Genomic DNA, 13,302 nt, shown 5'->3' on the forward strand with positions numbered 1-13,302 from the left:
CTCAACCACTCACACACACCACACACGCACTCCTCAACCACTCCACACGCACTCCTCAACCACTCCACACGCACTCCTCAACCAATACACACACACACCACACACGCACTCCTCAACCACTCCACACACACTCCTCAACCACTCCACACACGCAATCCTTAACCACTCCACACGCACTCCTCAACCAATACACATCTACCACACACGCACTTCTCAACCACTCCACACGCACTCCTCAACCACCCCACACGCACTCCTCAACCAATACTCAACCACTCCACACGCACTCCTCAACCACCCCACACGCACTCCTCAACCAATACACATCCACCACACACGCACTCCTCAACCACTCCATACGCACTCCTCAACCACCCCACACGCACTCCTCAACCACTCCACGCACTCCTCAACCACTACTCAACCACTCCACACGCACTCCTCAACCACCCCACACGCACCACACACGCACTCCTCAACCACTCCACACGCACCACACACGCACTCCGCAACCACTCCACACGCACTCCTCAACCACTCCACACGCACTCCTCAACCACTCCACCTGCACTTCTCAACCAATACACATCTACCACACATGCACTGCTCAACCACTCCACACACACCACACGCACTCCTCAACCACTCCACACGCACTCCTCAACCACTCCACACGCACACGCACTCCTCAACCACTCCACACGCACTCCTCAACCAATACACACACACCACACACGCACTCTCAACCACTCCACACACACTCCTCAACCACTCCACACGCACTCCTCAACCACTCCACACGCACTCCTCAACCAATACACATTTACCACACACGCACTCCTCAACCACTCCTCAACCACTCCACACACGCACTCCTTAACCACTCCACACGCACTCCTCAACCAATACACATCTACCACACACGCACTTCTCAACCACTCCACACGCACTCCTCAACCACCCCACACGCACTCCTCAACCACCCCACATGCACTCCTCAACCACCCCATACGCACTCCTCAACCACCCCATACGCACTCCTCAACCACACCACACGCACTCCTCAACCACCCCACATGCACTCCTCAACCACCCCACACGCACTCCTCAACCACTACTCAACCACTCCACACGCACTCCTCAACCACTCCACATGCACTCCTCAACCACCCCACGCACTCAACCACTCCACATGCACTCCTCAACCACCCCACACGCACTCTTTAACCAGCCCACACGTACTCCTCAACCAGCCCACACGCACTCCTCAACCACTCCTCAACCACCCCACACGCACTCCTCAACCACTTCACACGCAATTCTTAACCACTCCACACGCACTCCTCAACCACTACTCAACCACTCCACACGCACTCCTCAACCACCCCACACGCACTCCTCAACCACCCCACACGCACTCCTCAACCACTCCACACATCTATCTATCTTACATACTATTACACACACATACATACACATACACTCTCCTCCCCACACACACACACACACACACACACACACTCTCTATCTCTCACATACACACACTTGCGTGAATGACTTCACCTCTCTTACATACTAAAATCACACGTGTAGAATTACCTTTAGATGTGACAGAGACGTTGCTCGTGCTTCTGTCACAGGTTCGGACTGGAGGAGAAGGCGGAGCTCGAACCGGTTTCAGACGTTCTCTGGACCCGGAATCCACAGAAGGCAGCTTCGGGGTTTGGGACTCTCCAGTTAGTGTAGAAAGTGGAACCCTTCTAGGAACACATTTGTCCTTGTGTTTCTCCAGAGGCATCCGTGGTGGAATGGCAGGAGGAGATTTGTTCACCAGGATTTCAGGGATGGTAGATGTTTTGTCCATTTTCTCTTGAGGAGGAGCGATCAAGTCAATGGTGGCTTCGTATATAGACTCATCCTCAGAGGTAGAGTGAGTCTTGGAGAGCTGCATGAGATTCAGAGGCAAAGGGTTGAGGTCGTGAAGCCCAGGGTCGGATTTCCTCCTCAGCTGGCACTCGATTATATTCAGCGTCGCCTTGAATCTGGTCTTGTTCCCATCCTGGGGATCGTTCAGGCTGTATTCTGATTCTGAAGAACCGCTCTGGTACAGATCCAATCCCGCTTCCGCATCGCTCTCGCTCTCTTCCTCGGTGACCGTGTCGTCTGCGGTCCGTTTCAGCTCCTCTTCTTCTTCCTCAGACATCTGAACCCATACTAGCTTCATGCCGGGACGCTGCAGGTGACACACGCAACTGCAGTTCTTCTCACATCGAGGCTCCTGATCCGGTCTTGACCTCGCGTTCTGCTGCTCGAACTCTTTACCATCAGGAGCTGCCCAAAATAAAAGAAGAACAAGTCAATCAAAAGTTTTGACACCCCTGCTCATTTTACTCAGTTTTTTACCAATAAATCAATTCGATTGTCTTCCTAAAGCACTTTTCACCATGCACATTGTCTCAAAGCAGCTTTACAGAATGAAAAAAATTCACTCATATTTAAATGGATGTGTATTTATCCCCGATAAGATCCCTAATAAGCCTGGGCTTGACTGTGGCAAAGAGAAAGTAACCTTGAGAGACTCAAAAGTGAAACCCATACTCATCAAGACACCAAGAGTGTCATTAAAACTAAATCATTAAAACACCAGAGAGTGAGAAATATCATGAGCACCGGAATGCGTGATTATGAGTGATGGCCATTCAACTGTCTTCTAAAGTTCCTGAGCAACTCAAACTAGCTCAACATCTGAGATCATTATAGATACATCATTATAGAGTCCACACCAAAACATCAACTCTTCCATGCCCAAACATAGAAATGTTCAACGATGTAGAAACAGCATATGTAGAAGATTATTGATTAAGAGCTTGTTTATCCTCAGACTACAAAGGTCTGAAAACATGAAGTGGGATCCAACTGGAGCTGGTACGTCCTCTAGATGGCTCAGGATCCTCACAGGGTCAACATCATCTTTTTGAGGGTCTGGAATCTTCATGAGGTGGGATCCAACTGGAGCTGGTACTTCATCTAGACGGCTCAGGATCCTCACAGGGTCAACAGTTTCTCTTTGAGGGTCCAGAATCTTCATGAGGCGGGATCCAGCTGGAACGGTTACATCTTGAGATGCCTCAGGATGGGTAGAGAAAAAGAGAAATAGGAACACGATCGCTCTCAAAGTCGCCACTTCTATTACTCATGAAGTTCCACACAATCACAACATCCGTTCGAGCACCTTAATGAGGAGTCACTTCCTTAACAATTTTCCCAAATAGCCTGACTTGGTGGATCCTCAGAAAAAAGAAAATCGCTATTTTGGGGTCAAAATATTTGAATTTCATAATTTAATGAAAGTTCATGAATAAAAATACGTTTGGGTTAAAAAACATTTCCACCTGGGGTTCCTCTGGGTTCTCAGGTGTCCTCCTAGCTTCCAAAGACATGCTAGTAGGTGGATCAGTGGCGCTAAATTGCCCTAAAATGTACATAATTTTATATGTAAAAACGAGATCTTGTGTTTTTGAAATACACTTTCGAAAGCAGCGCAACGCATAAAATGATGTAGATCCAGATGCAGATCCAGGAACAAACTTATACAAAAATTTTGAGGAACAAACTTAGACAATGTTTTATTACACTTTTTCTGTGTAAAACTGCTTTTAGACAATGTCCATTGTCAATTCGATTTTTGCTATTTTTCAAAGCTGGCAGCAAATATTTAGAAAAGAGAACACAAGAACGAGTTAGACGTTGCTCAACCGTTACTTCGGCTCATGTCATGTGACTTCTACTTGCTTTGTCCTTGTGTGTCAGTGGTGTCAGCAAAAAAACATGCTAACGTGTGATAAAAATAAACCAGCACTCAAACAATTTTCCACCCTAGCAACTATTTTACCATTATATAAATGCCATTCAGGAGATGCCCTTATCCAGAGTGGCCTACAACTGAGCAGTTGAGGGTTAAGGGCCCTGCTCAAGGGCACAGCAGTGGCAGTTTGGAGGTGCTGAGATTTAAACTTATAACCTTCTGATCCAGAGTCCTTTAACACTGAGCGACCGCCTCCATACCAAAACTGTTTTCTAGGCCATGCAGTTATCTACAGGCGGTAGAAGCTCAATAGTTAAGGCTCTGGGTTAGGATCAGAAGATCAGGGGTTCAAGTCCCGGTATCGCAATGCAGGGAGCAAAGTTTTCAACCGTCTGTGACCCCAGCTCCCTAACATCACTGGAATATGTGAAGACCAATAAGGAAATTCCAGTTTTCCTGTAGTATCAATAAAGTATTCTTATAAATAAACAAACAAACAAACAAAGAACTTCAGGTTCACATCAAACATGAAGACAAAATCTGATCTCATTGTAAAACATGGTTGACCAAGTGGGCTGGTTCGAGTTTTCCAGAGTCTGCTCATCTACTGGACCTGGAAATGGTCAGATATTTGTTTCAAGCTCACCAGTCACACAAATAAAAACTCTTTACATCCATGGTGAGCAGAAAAGCATTCCAGCATGTACAAGACATTGAGATGTACAAACTTTAAGATGGTACGGCTAAAACAGCAAGAGAAGAGAAGATCAGGTTCCACTCCAGTCAAACAAGAGCAGGAATCTGAGGTAATTATGAGCACAGACTCTTGAGGACAAATGTGTGCATCGTGAGATGCTTTTCTGCTCAGCACGGTTGTAAAGATGCGTCTCAGGATGTTAAATGCAATTTCTGAAAAGTTCAAAAGATCTGGTACCTTCACATATCATAACCTTGTGCTCCAGTACATCTGATCACATGCACATTATCAACTTGTGCTTGTTAATATTACGCTAATTTCTCTCCACTGCTTCTCTTTCTCTACCCATCCCGAAGCATCCATGAGGTTGCTCCAGCTCCAGTCACATCCCACCTCATGAAGATTGTGGACCTTTTAACAAGTAGACGCCCACAAACATCCCGAACCATCTAGAGACGCACCAGCACCATTTGTATCCCACTTCATGTGGAGTTTGGACATTGGTGAGTGTTTAAAGCTGGTGTTGGATCTATGATGATCTCAGATGTTGAGCTATTTTATGAGCTGCTCAGTAGCTCCTGGTTCCACAACATCAACTGACTGTAAAAGACTGTAGAAAGAACATCACTCATAATCACACACTCCAGTGCTCATGTTAGTTCTCACTTTTTAGTGTTCTGTATTGTTTAAAGATTTATGATCAATTGAGGATGAGGTTCCCCTTTTGAGTCTGGTTCCTCTCAAGGTTTCTTCCTCATATCATCTACGGGAGTTTTTTTCTTCACCACAGTCACCCCAGGCTTCATTATCAGGGATAAAAGCACAACACTGTCCATTGGGAAAAGCGCAATAAAAATAAACTTGACTTGGTACCAACAACCATGCTATGGTTAAAGTCGCAGAAACCAGACTACTTCTTCATTTCAGATGTTTGATGTGAATAAACCAAAGCTCTTGGCTCGTATCGGCATGATATTTTACCACTGTGCTGATGATACATGATCGACTGGTTGTAGAACAGCATGAATTTTGACCAAATTTTGAGATATAAATTTTGGCCAGGAGTCTAATGAATTAAACACTGACGTGATGTGTCAGAGTCTTATGGTTTTTGAGAGACACATGCATGTTCTTTTTGTTTCTATGGAAAAGCTGGATAAAATGTAAAAAAGAAACGTGAACTAGTGGAAGAAAGTTCGAAAGTGTAGAGTCCAAATGGGACAATTTTGTCTCTAAGAGAAGAACTTCTGTGAGATGGAGAACATGAGAGAAGATGTGATCAGACCCCCCCTCCCCCCACACATGGAGGTGGAAGCTTAACGTTTTGGGGTTGTTTTGGAGCAGGGAATTTTGAATATTTAAAAGTTACTTAGAAAGTGAACCAACATGGCAACCATCCCATTCTTCAACACCATGCGATTCCATCTGGACTGAAAGCGGCTTATTGAAGCGCACGTCTGAGTTCTGTACGTGTTATTTAGAGAGCAGACAGACGTCTGGAGTGATATGTATATCATGGAACGACCTGCCCAGTCACCGCACCTAAATCCTCCTCAACTGCTCTGAGATAAACTGCATCACAAGAAAGGAATCTCCAACCAGTGAAGAAGATCTTTGGCGAGTTTTACAAAAGACACGGCAAAATATTTGAGCTGAACGTTTGGAGAAACAAAGTGTCCGGATGCTGAGAGTGTGGAAAGCTGTTCTTCATGCTGAGGGAAAATTTTTTTAATGAAAACAAAGTCTGGAAATTTATAGATATGTTTGTATGGTCGAAGAAAATCTTCATACCGTCACATGACCTAGAAACAAATGGAGCATTCAAGAGTTATATTTATATTAAGTGTGTAATCTGGTGTACCAGTGTAGATTTATTCATTACAAGAGACTCAAAGCACTTTTGTACGTCGCTCTGGATAAGGGCGTCTGCTAAATGCCGCCAATGTAAATGGAACACGTACGTGTCTCTCGAAAACCGTAAAAGACTTCTCACAGGAATTTTCTTGAAAATTGAGATCCAGTGTGTGAAAATACACACAAGCTGCTTAAGGCCACAACAACTTGTCCAACAAAAAACAACGACAGGAATGTGCTCTAGCTGAAATAAGAGCTAATCTCTTTCTCAAATCTATTAATCCACAAGCTTTTTGTAACAAATCCTTTCAGAATCCTTCAGTGTAAAGTTTTACGGCGGAATGCTTCACTTTACGGTACAATCATTTACGGCAATTATTTTTTTGTGCTCGGCTTGAAAGAAGGTTGTTAAATGTAATTAAATACATCACGCTTCATGAAACGCAGATGTTCCGTGTATACTACTGACAGTAAAGGAAAAAATGTGCTGTTCATTAACACGTGAAGACTTTGATTGAAGGATCTTCCTTGATGGTAAATACGACATGACTTCTCATCAGATTTTTTTAAAAATATTTTTATGATCGGTGTAAAACAATTTTCCAGAGATGACTTCCCGTACTGCTTCCTGGTATCTCAGAGTTATGACATTTCAGGTCTTGCTACACCAAGAACTGCAGCTGCTCTACAGAGTGTACGAAACGTATAAACAGTTTATTTTAATGTATTGGATGCATCAATCATGAAAACCCCTCAGACCTTTGATTCCACACTTACACCCCAAGCACATGCATACAATATCCTTCATTCCTTCCTCCCAGCTGTCCGGGGTTCCTCTAGGAACGTAAGGAGACGCGCAAATATTTTTCTTACCGTGCATTTCCTCAAAAAGATCTACGCAAGCTTTTGGACAAACCGGATCCATGCTAACATAAACAACCTACTTCCAGATAAATCCAGAGAGAATGTTTTCGGAGTAGTTATTCTTCAACAAATAAAAAAAAAAAAAAGAAGATTATCCTGGGATGAAGGAATTTATAACCTGCTGCTGATGGGTTTCAAACAGAAAGTGCCGGAAGGTCGACGCCTTGCTGAACCTGATGGACAGGGTGAGTAGGTCTTCAACACCAGCAATAAGAAAGGTATTTAAACACTAGGTCATGACTTTCTACATTTTTTGAATGCCTTATATCATAGGAACATAATAATAAAGTATACAATTGATTTGTATTATGTTCTTATTGAAAACCCCGTTCCACCTTTAGTCCCCGTTTACTTTTATAGTAACTTCCACTCTTCCGAGAAGATGTTCCACTAGATTTTATGGAGATTTGCACTCATTCACATGCGGTTCTTCGCTAAACTCTTACCGCAATTCTAAAAGCACACTATTGTAGGCATTGAAAGCCTGAAATTTGAGCTAGAAGACCCAAACCTGTTCCAGCACTACACTTTTTAGAAAAACCAACTCTATGTAGATATGCTCCAACCCTAATGAACACCTTGGGGATAAATTGGAATGATGATTGCACCCCATAATAATGTAGCATTTTTTCTACAAATGCTAATAATGATGCTCAAAAATGATCTGCCAATAGAAAGCAGTGTTGGATAAAGTGCACAAACCCTGTAGAGATACGTAAACTCTATAATGTGACTCCAGTAAAAGTGTCCTTTTAAACTTTCACTTGAGGAAAAGTACAAAAGTATTTGCTTTCAAATGTACTTAAGTATCCAAAGTACTATGATGTATTATAATGTTCCTATGATCATTTTTGTGAAAAAGCTACTTAAATACAGTAATGAACTACATATACTTTCTCACTGTCCACCTCTAAAATATACCATCTCTCTCTCTCTCTCTCTCTCTCTCTCTCTCTCTCTCTCTCATCATGTACTTTATCAGCTCAATAGACTTTCAGTTTATTGTTGGGAAACGAGGTCAGCAGTACATTGAAGAAAGCAATAGACTGTATTGGGTTTTTTATAGGGGCATTTTTTTTGTGCCAAATGCCATAAATGTCTTGAAAATAGATGTCGTAAAAAAAATAGTTTTATATTTAGTGCATTGTAACATACTGAGATAAAAAAAAAAAGTTTTGCAGCATTTTCTTTTTATTATAATAATTATTATTCATTATAATTAATAATAAAAAATACTAATATAAAAAAAATGTATATAAAAAAATATATATATATAAAGCTTGTATTTAAAAAAAGCTTGTAATTAAATATCAGATAAATGTTTTTTATTTATTTATTTATTTATTTATTTATTCATTCAACTGGCTTAACAATTATTGTTCGTTTTAACGTTGGCGAAATAAAGTCAGCTGTACATGAAGGAAGGCAAAAGAAAATGTATAAATATATATATATATATATATATATATATATATATATATATATATATATATATATATATATATATATATATATATATTTCAAATTTTATTTTTAATAAAGCATTTCTTCTATCCATCAGCACTGGGACTGGAAACCTGATGCCACAACATACCGCTAATACGAACCGGGAAGATCCTCAACCTCGCTTTCTGTTTAACAGGCCATAAATCATCCATCTTATGATTTTAATAAACCATTTCCACTTCCTGAAGTAATTCAGTACATCAAGAATTCCACAATCTCTCTCTCTCTCTCTCTCTCTCTCTCACTTTCTCTTTCACTCTCCGTCTTGCTCAGTTGCTCTGGAAGGGAACCTGGATCTCTAGAGGACATGAAGTAGGACAAAGCAGAAGCTCTGACACAAAACACAAACAAAAACAAATACCTACGGGGAAGTATGGATATCAATAGCTCCATGAACAGATGCAAGAAGACCAGCTTTCACTTTGAACCGTTTCACTCCTACACACCTGTTTTAAAAAGGACTACATTTGCCCTTATCGTGAGCTCCACTCTTCTGGAAAGATGTTCCACTAGATTTTGTGGAGATTTGTGGAGATTTATTTAGACACAAAAATGTTAGTGAAGACAAGTGCTGACTTTTCATCCCAATATGGCTGAAGCTCTATAGCAGGAGATCTTCCATGTCTTCCAACCCATGTAGATCTTCATGGATCTGGCTTTGTGCACAGGATTGAGCATTGTCCTGCTGAATCAAGTTTTGGGTCTCCTTGTTCAAGTGAAGGAAACATTTCCTATACAATTGAGTGCCTTAATTTTTGTGGTATCAGTTTGGGTCTGATGGGATTCAGGTGTATATGGGGTTAAAAAAAAACTTCTATACAAACCCACATCCACGATGAGAAGGTGAGAAGCGTTGTGTTTGTCAGTTTATCTGATCTTTATCGCCTGCTTCTCGTCCTTGTCACGTTTTAAACGCTTCCGCCACTTTCCGCACTCTTACTTTCTTCTGCAACGAGTTTCTGTGTTGTGACGTTTCTGCGTCATTCACGGCATCCGGAACGTTCCGTCTGATCTTACTCAGCTTCCTCTTTATCCTCTCGGCCATTTTTACGCAAAGATCAGAACTGAATCGAACCAGAGCTGCTTTTCCAGTTTACCCCCAGCCAACTTAAGGTCTTATCAGATCTCTCGTAGGTCAAAGTCACAAAGCAATAAACGTATAAAACAGACGTGTGATTTACTCGTCCCTCCTGCACTCTGATACATACTGGCAAAATCCCAACATTCACCATTAACCACTCTTTAATATTTCATACAGAAATACTCAGCGCTCTGCTCCCTCCGTTACCAGTAATGACTCCGTTCCAGGTTACCATAGCGACGTTCATTATTTTTTATTACTTTTTACGTTATAGTTACATTTTTAACAACTTCCTTCCCGTTCTCACTTGCATTATAGTGGGTATAAAAGCTCCACCTTCTTACTCTTGGCGATAATAAAAACACGCACGTCACGTTACTGAATTACAAACGACTCACACTGGAGACTCCTTCTATGGGTTGCCAGATTTTGTTTTGACGAAATTCGGGACAATACCCATTGTTAAACCGCTCTTCAAATAAAACTGAACCGAATTTAGTCGGGTTGCCACGGAAACAATAACAGGAAGGCGTATTTCACAGCGCTGTATACGTACAATAGTGTAATTATATATCATATATATGGGAATTAATATTTGCACAGTGAAATTCTTTCTTCAAATATCCCACTGATGTTAGGAAGCTGGGGTCAGCCATGATGCAGCACCCCCTGGAGTACCGAGGGTTAAGGGCCTTGCACGAGGGCCCCAAAAATGGCAGCTCGGCAATACCGGTTCTTGCACCCGTGACTATCACCATTCACTTCACAAGAATAATCATTTTGGTTTTATACATGAAGAACTCATTATATACGTGTATCTAATGTGAAATGAATCCTGAAGCAACATGGCTCTTATTCCACACTTCAACACCATGTAATTCCGTCTGGACTGAAAGCGACTTCACCGTACAACAAGACGACGAGGCGAAGCGCACGTCTGAATTCTGTAAGCGTTATTTAGAGAGCAGACAGACGTCTGGAGTGATGTCTATCATGGACCGACCTGCTCAGACACCACACCGAATCCATATAGGTATACATGTGTACATGCATGTTGTGTGTGTGTGTGTGTGTGTGTGTGTGTGTGTGTGTGTGTGAAAACGATTTACCTGCTTGTTGACCATCGGTAATGTCACGTGAGACAGAGAACGAGTTCCGCTCCGCCTCCTTCCTCTGTGATTGGCGCTGTTTAATGGGCAGGGGTGGTGCCACATTGCCTAGGACCTGACCAGGACTCGTGACTTTGGGCTTGGGTTTGACTGTAGGAGCTCGTTTGGGTTTCTTTTGCCGTCCTGATTTAGCAGCAGGACCTGCAGCAGAAGGTGGCTGGTGGTTAAACTTGCTGACTATCTCATGGACTTTCCCACTGTTTTTATTGGGCGTGTCCTTGTCCGTCACAGGTGTATGTGAAGAGTTCATGCCAGGTTTGGAGGGGATTTGGGGTTTTGGAGGAGGACGAGCTGCTGCTGCTGCTCCCAGAGTCGACATGTTCGTACAAACCAGCACGGAGCTGCAACCAGCGGGGGGACACTCAGGGTTTTTCCAGCTTCATCCTGCAGGAAAAGGATGTTTCAGTGGACAACAGGAAAACACTTTACCACCTCACACCTCCTGTTTCACTCAGAGAGTAACCAATGTGCCCTGATTTCCACAAAATCATATAAAGTGATACGAATACAAGTAAAAACGCTCTACACGGGTTGTGATGAAGCTCCTGTCTGACCCTATAACGTGTTTCTGCCAACAGTTTTATTAATCAAAGAACAAACTGCAGCTGAAGCACTGACACTGGAGATTCCATCATGCGAAAATTAATCAACATCTCCAGGATCTGCTCATACAAAGCACCCAAGTTTCTCTCAAAGAGGTGTTGCTATAGAAACGATGATGTTCCAGAAGATTAACCTTCTGACCAGTCAGGATCTGGACTTTCATCCGCTCCGTGGTGTAAAGAAAAAAGTGTGATTCATCCCTCTATTTATATCGTCGATGTATGTTCAATGTTCTAAAGCAGGACGTGTGCACCTGCATCTATATTAGCCAGGGTTGCCAGGTCTTTATAATATGTTGCACATACTGTCATGAATTATTATAAATTAGTTATACGGTTCATTTTCTAAAATGTATTATTAGATTTAAAATGACCAGAATAGACCAGAATCTTCTTTTAAATGTAATAAAATGCTCTATAGAAGCTACACTGTGTGGCCAAAAGTATGTGGACACCTGACCATAAGTTCACTATGTGCTTCTTTTTAAACATTGAGTTCCACTTTGAGTCTCCATTTGCTCTTCTAATGAGCTCCGCTTCTCTGGGAAGATGTTCCACCAGATTTTGTAGAGATTTGTGGAGATTCATTCAGGCACAAGTGTTTTTATTAAAATCAGGTACTGGTGTACAGTACAGACCAAAAGTTTGGACACACCTTCTCATTTAAAGAGTTTTCTTTATTTTCATGACTATGAAAATTGTAGATTCACACTGAAGGCATCAAAACTATGAATGACCACATGTGGAATTATATATGGAATTATATACATAACAAAAAAGTGTGAAACAACTGAAAAATGTCATATTCTAGGTTCTTCAAAGTAGCCACCTTTTGCTTTGATTACTGCTTTGCACACTCTTGGCATTCTCTTGATGAGCTTCAAGAGGTAGTCACCTGAAATGGTCTTCCAACAGTCTTGAAGGAGTTCCCCGAGAGATGCTTGGCACTTGTTGGCCCTTTTGCCTTCACTCTGCGGTCCAGCTCACCCCTAAACCATCTCGATTGGGTTCAGGTCTGGTGACTGTGGAGGCCAGGTCATCTGGCGCAGCACCCCATCACTCTCCTTCTTGGTCAAATAGCCCTTGATGCCTTCAGTGTGACTCTACAAGTTTCATAGTCATGAAAATAAAGAAAACTCTTTGAATGAGAAGGTGTGTCCAAACTTTTGGTCTGTACTGTAGGTGAGGTGAGGATTCCTGGGGTGCAGTCAGCGTTCACATTCATTTAGTTTTTGGAGCTTTACAGCAGGAGATCTTCCACTCCAACCCATGTAAAGAATATCTTCCTGGTGCTGGCTTTGTGCACAGGATTGTGCATCGTCATGCTGGAACAGGTTTTTTTGTCTTCTGGTTGAGTTAAGTGAAGAGAAATTTTGAAAGATGTCCTAGAATGTGGTAGTACCACATATGTCAGGAACGCTGCTTGCACCTCAGGCCTCCTCACCTCACCCTGCATCAGTCCAGTACATGAATCTCCACATAATCTAGTGGAACGTCTTCCCAGAAGAGAGTGGTGCTTATTATAACAGCGAATGAGCATTAATGTTGAATGGGACGTTCAAAAAAATCAATCGTATGTTTGTGTCCACAAACTTTTGGCTGTATAGTGTACCAGAAATCACATATGGCTGGAAATTCAGGTGTCTCAATACCTTTGGACATAG

The 13,302-nt window shown here is 42.3% G+C and overlaps 1 protein-coding gene across 7 annotated transcripts in view; it reads right to left on the reverse strand.

Annotated features, from left to right (window-relative positions):
- arhgef15b (Rho guanine nucleotide exchange factor 15b) overlaps positions 1 to 13,302 on the reverse strand; it is a 32,849-nt gene that overhangs the window by 16,802 nt on the left and 2,745 nt on the right. For 3 of the 7 annotated variants that reach the window (XM_046854359.1, XM_046854361.1, XM_046854360.1), the window contains exons 2-3: positions 10,977 to 11,420; positions 1,600 to 2,331 (exon numbers count right to left, since the gene is read on the reverse strand). In XM_046854359.1, coding sequence (XP_046710315.1) covers positions 1,600 to 2,331; positions 10,977 to 11,355 — 1,111 coding nt within the window. In that variant the 5' untranslated portion in view covers positions 11,356 to 11,420. Of the gene's footprint in view, positions 1 to 1,599; positions 2,332 to 7,229; positions 7,369 to 9,610; positions 9,776 to 10,976; positions 11,421 to 12,533; positions 12,557 to 13,302 lie in introns of those variants that run through there. The other 4 variants (XM_046854362.1, XM_046854365.1, XM_046854364.1 and 1 more) reach the window with 4 other exon arrangements.

This window comes from Silurus meridionalis, chromosome 7, assembly GCF_014805685.1.
Source record: "Silurus meridionalis isolate SWU-2019-XX chromosome 7, ASM1480568v1, whole genome shotgun sequence".
Classification (NCBI taxonomy): Eukaryota; Metazoa; Chordata; class Actinopteri; order Siluriformes; family Siluridae; genus Silurus; species Silurus meridionalis.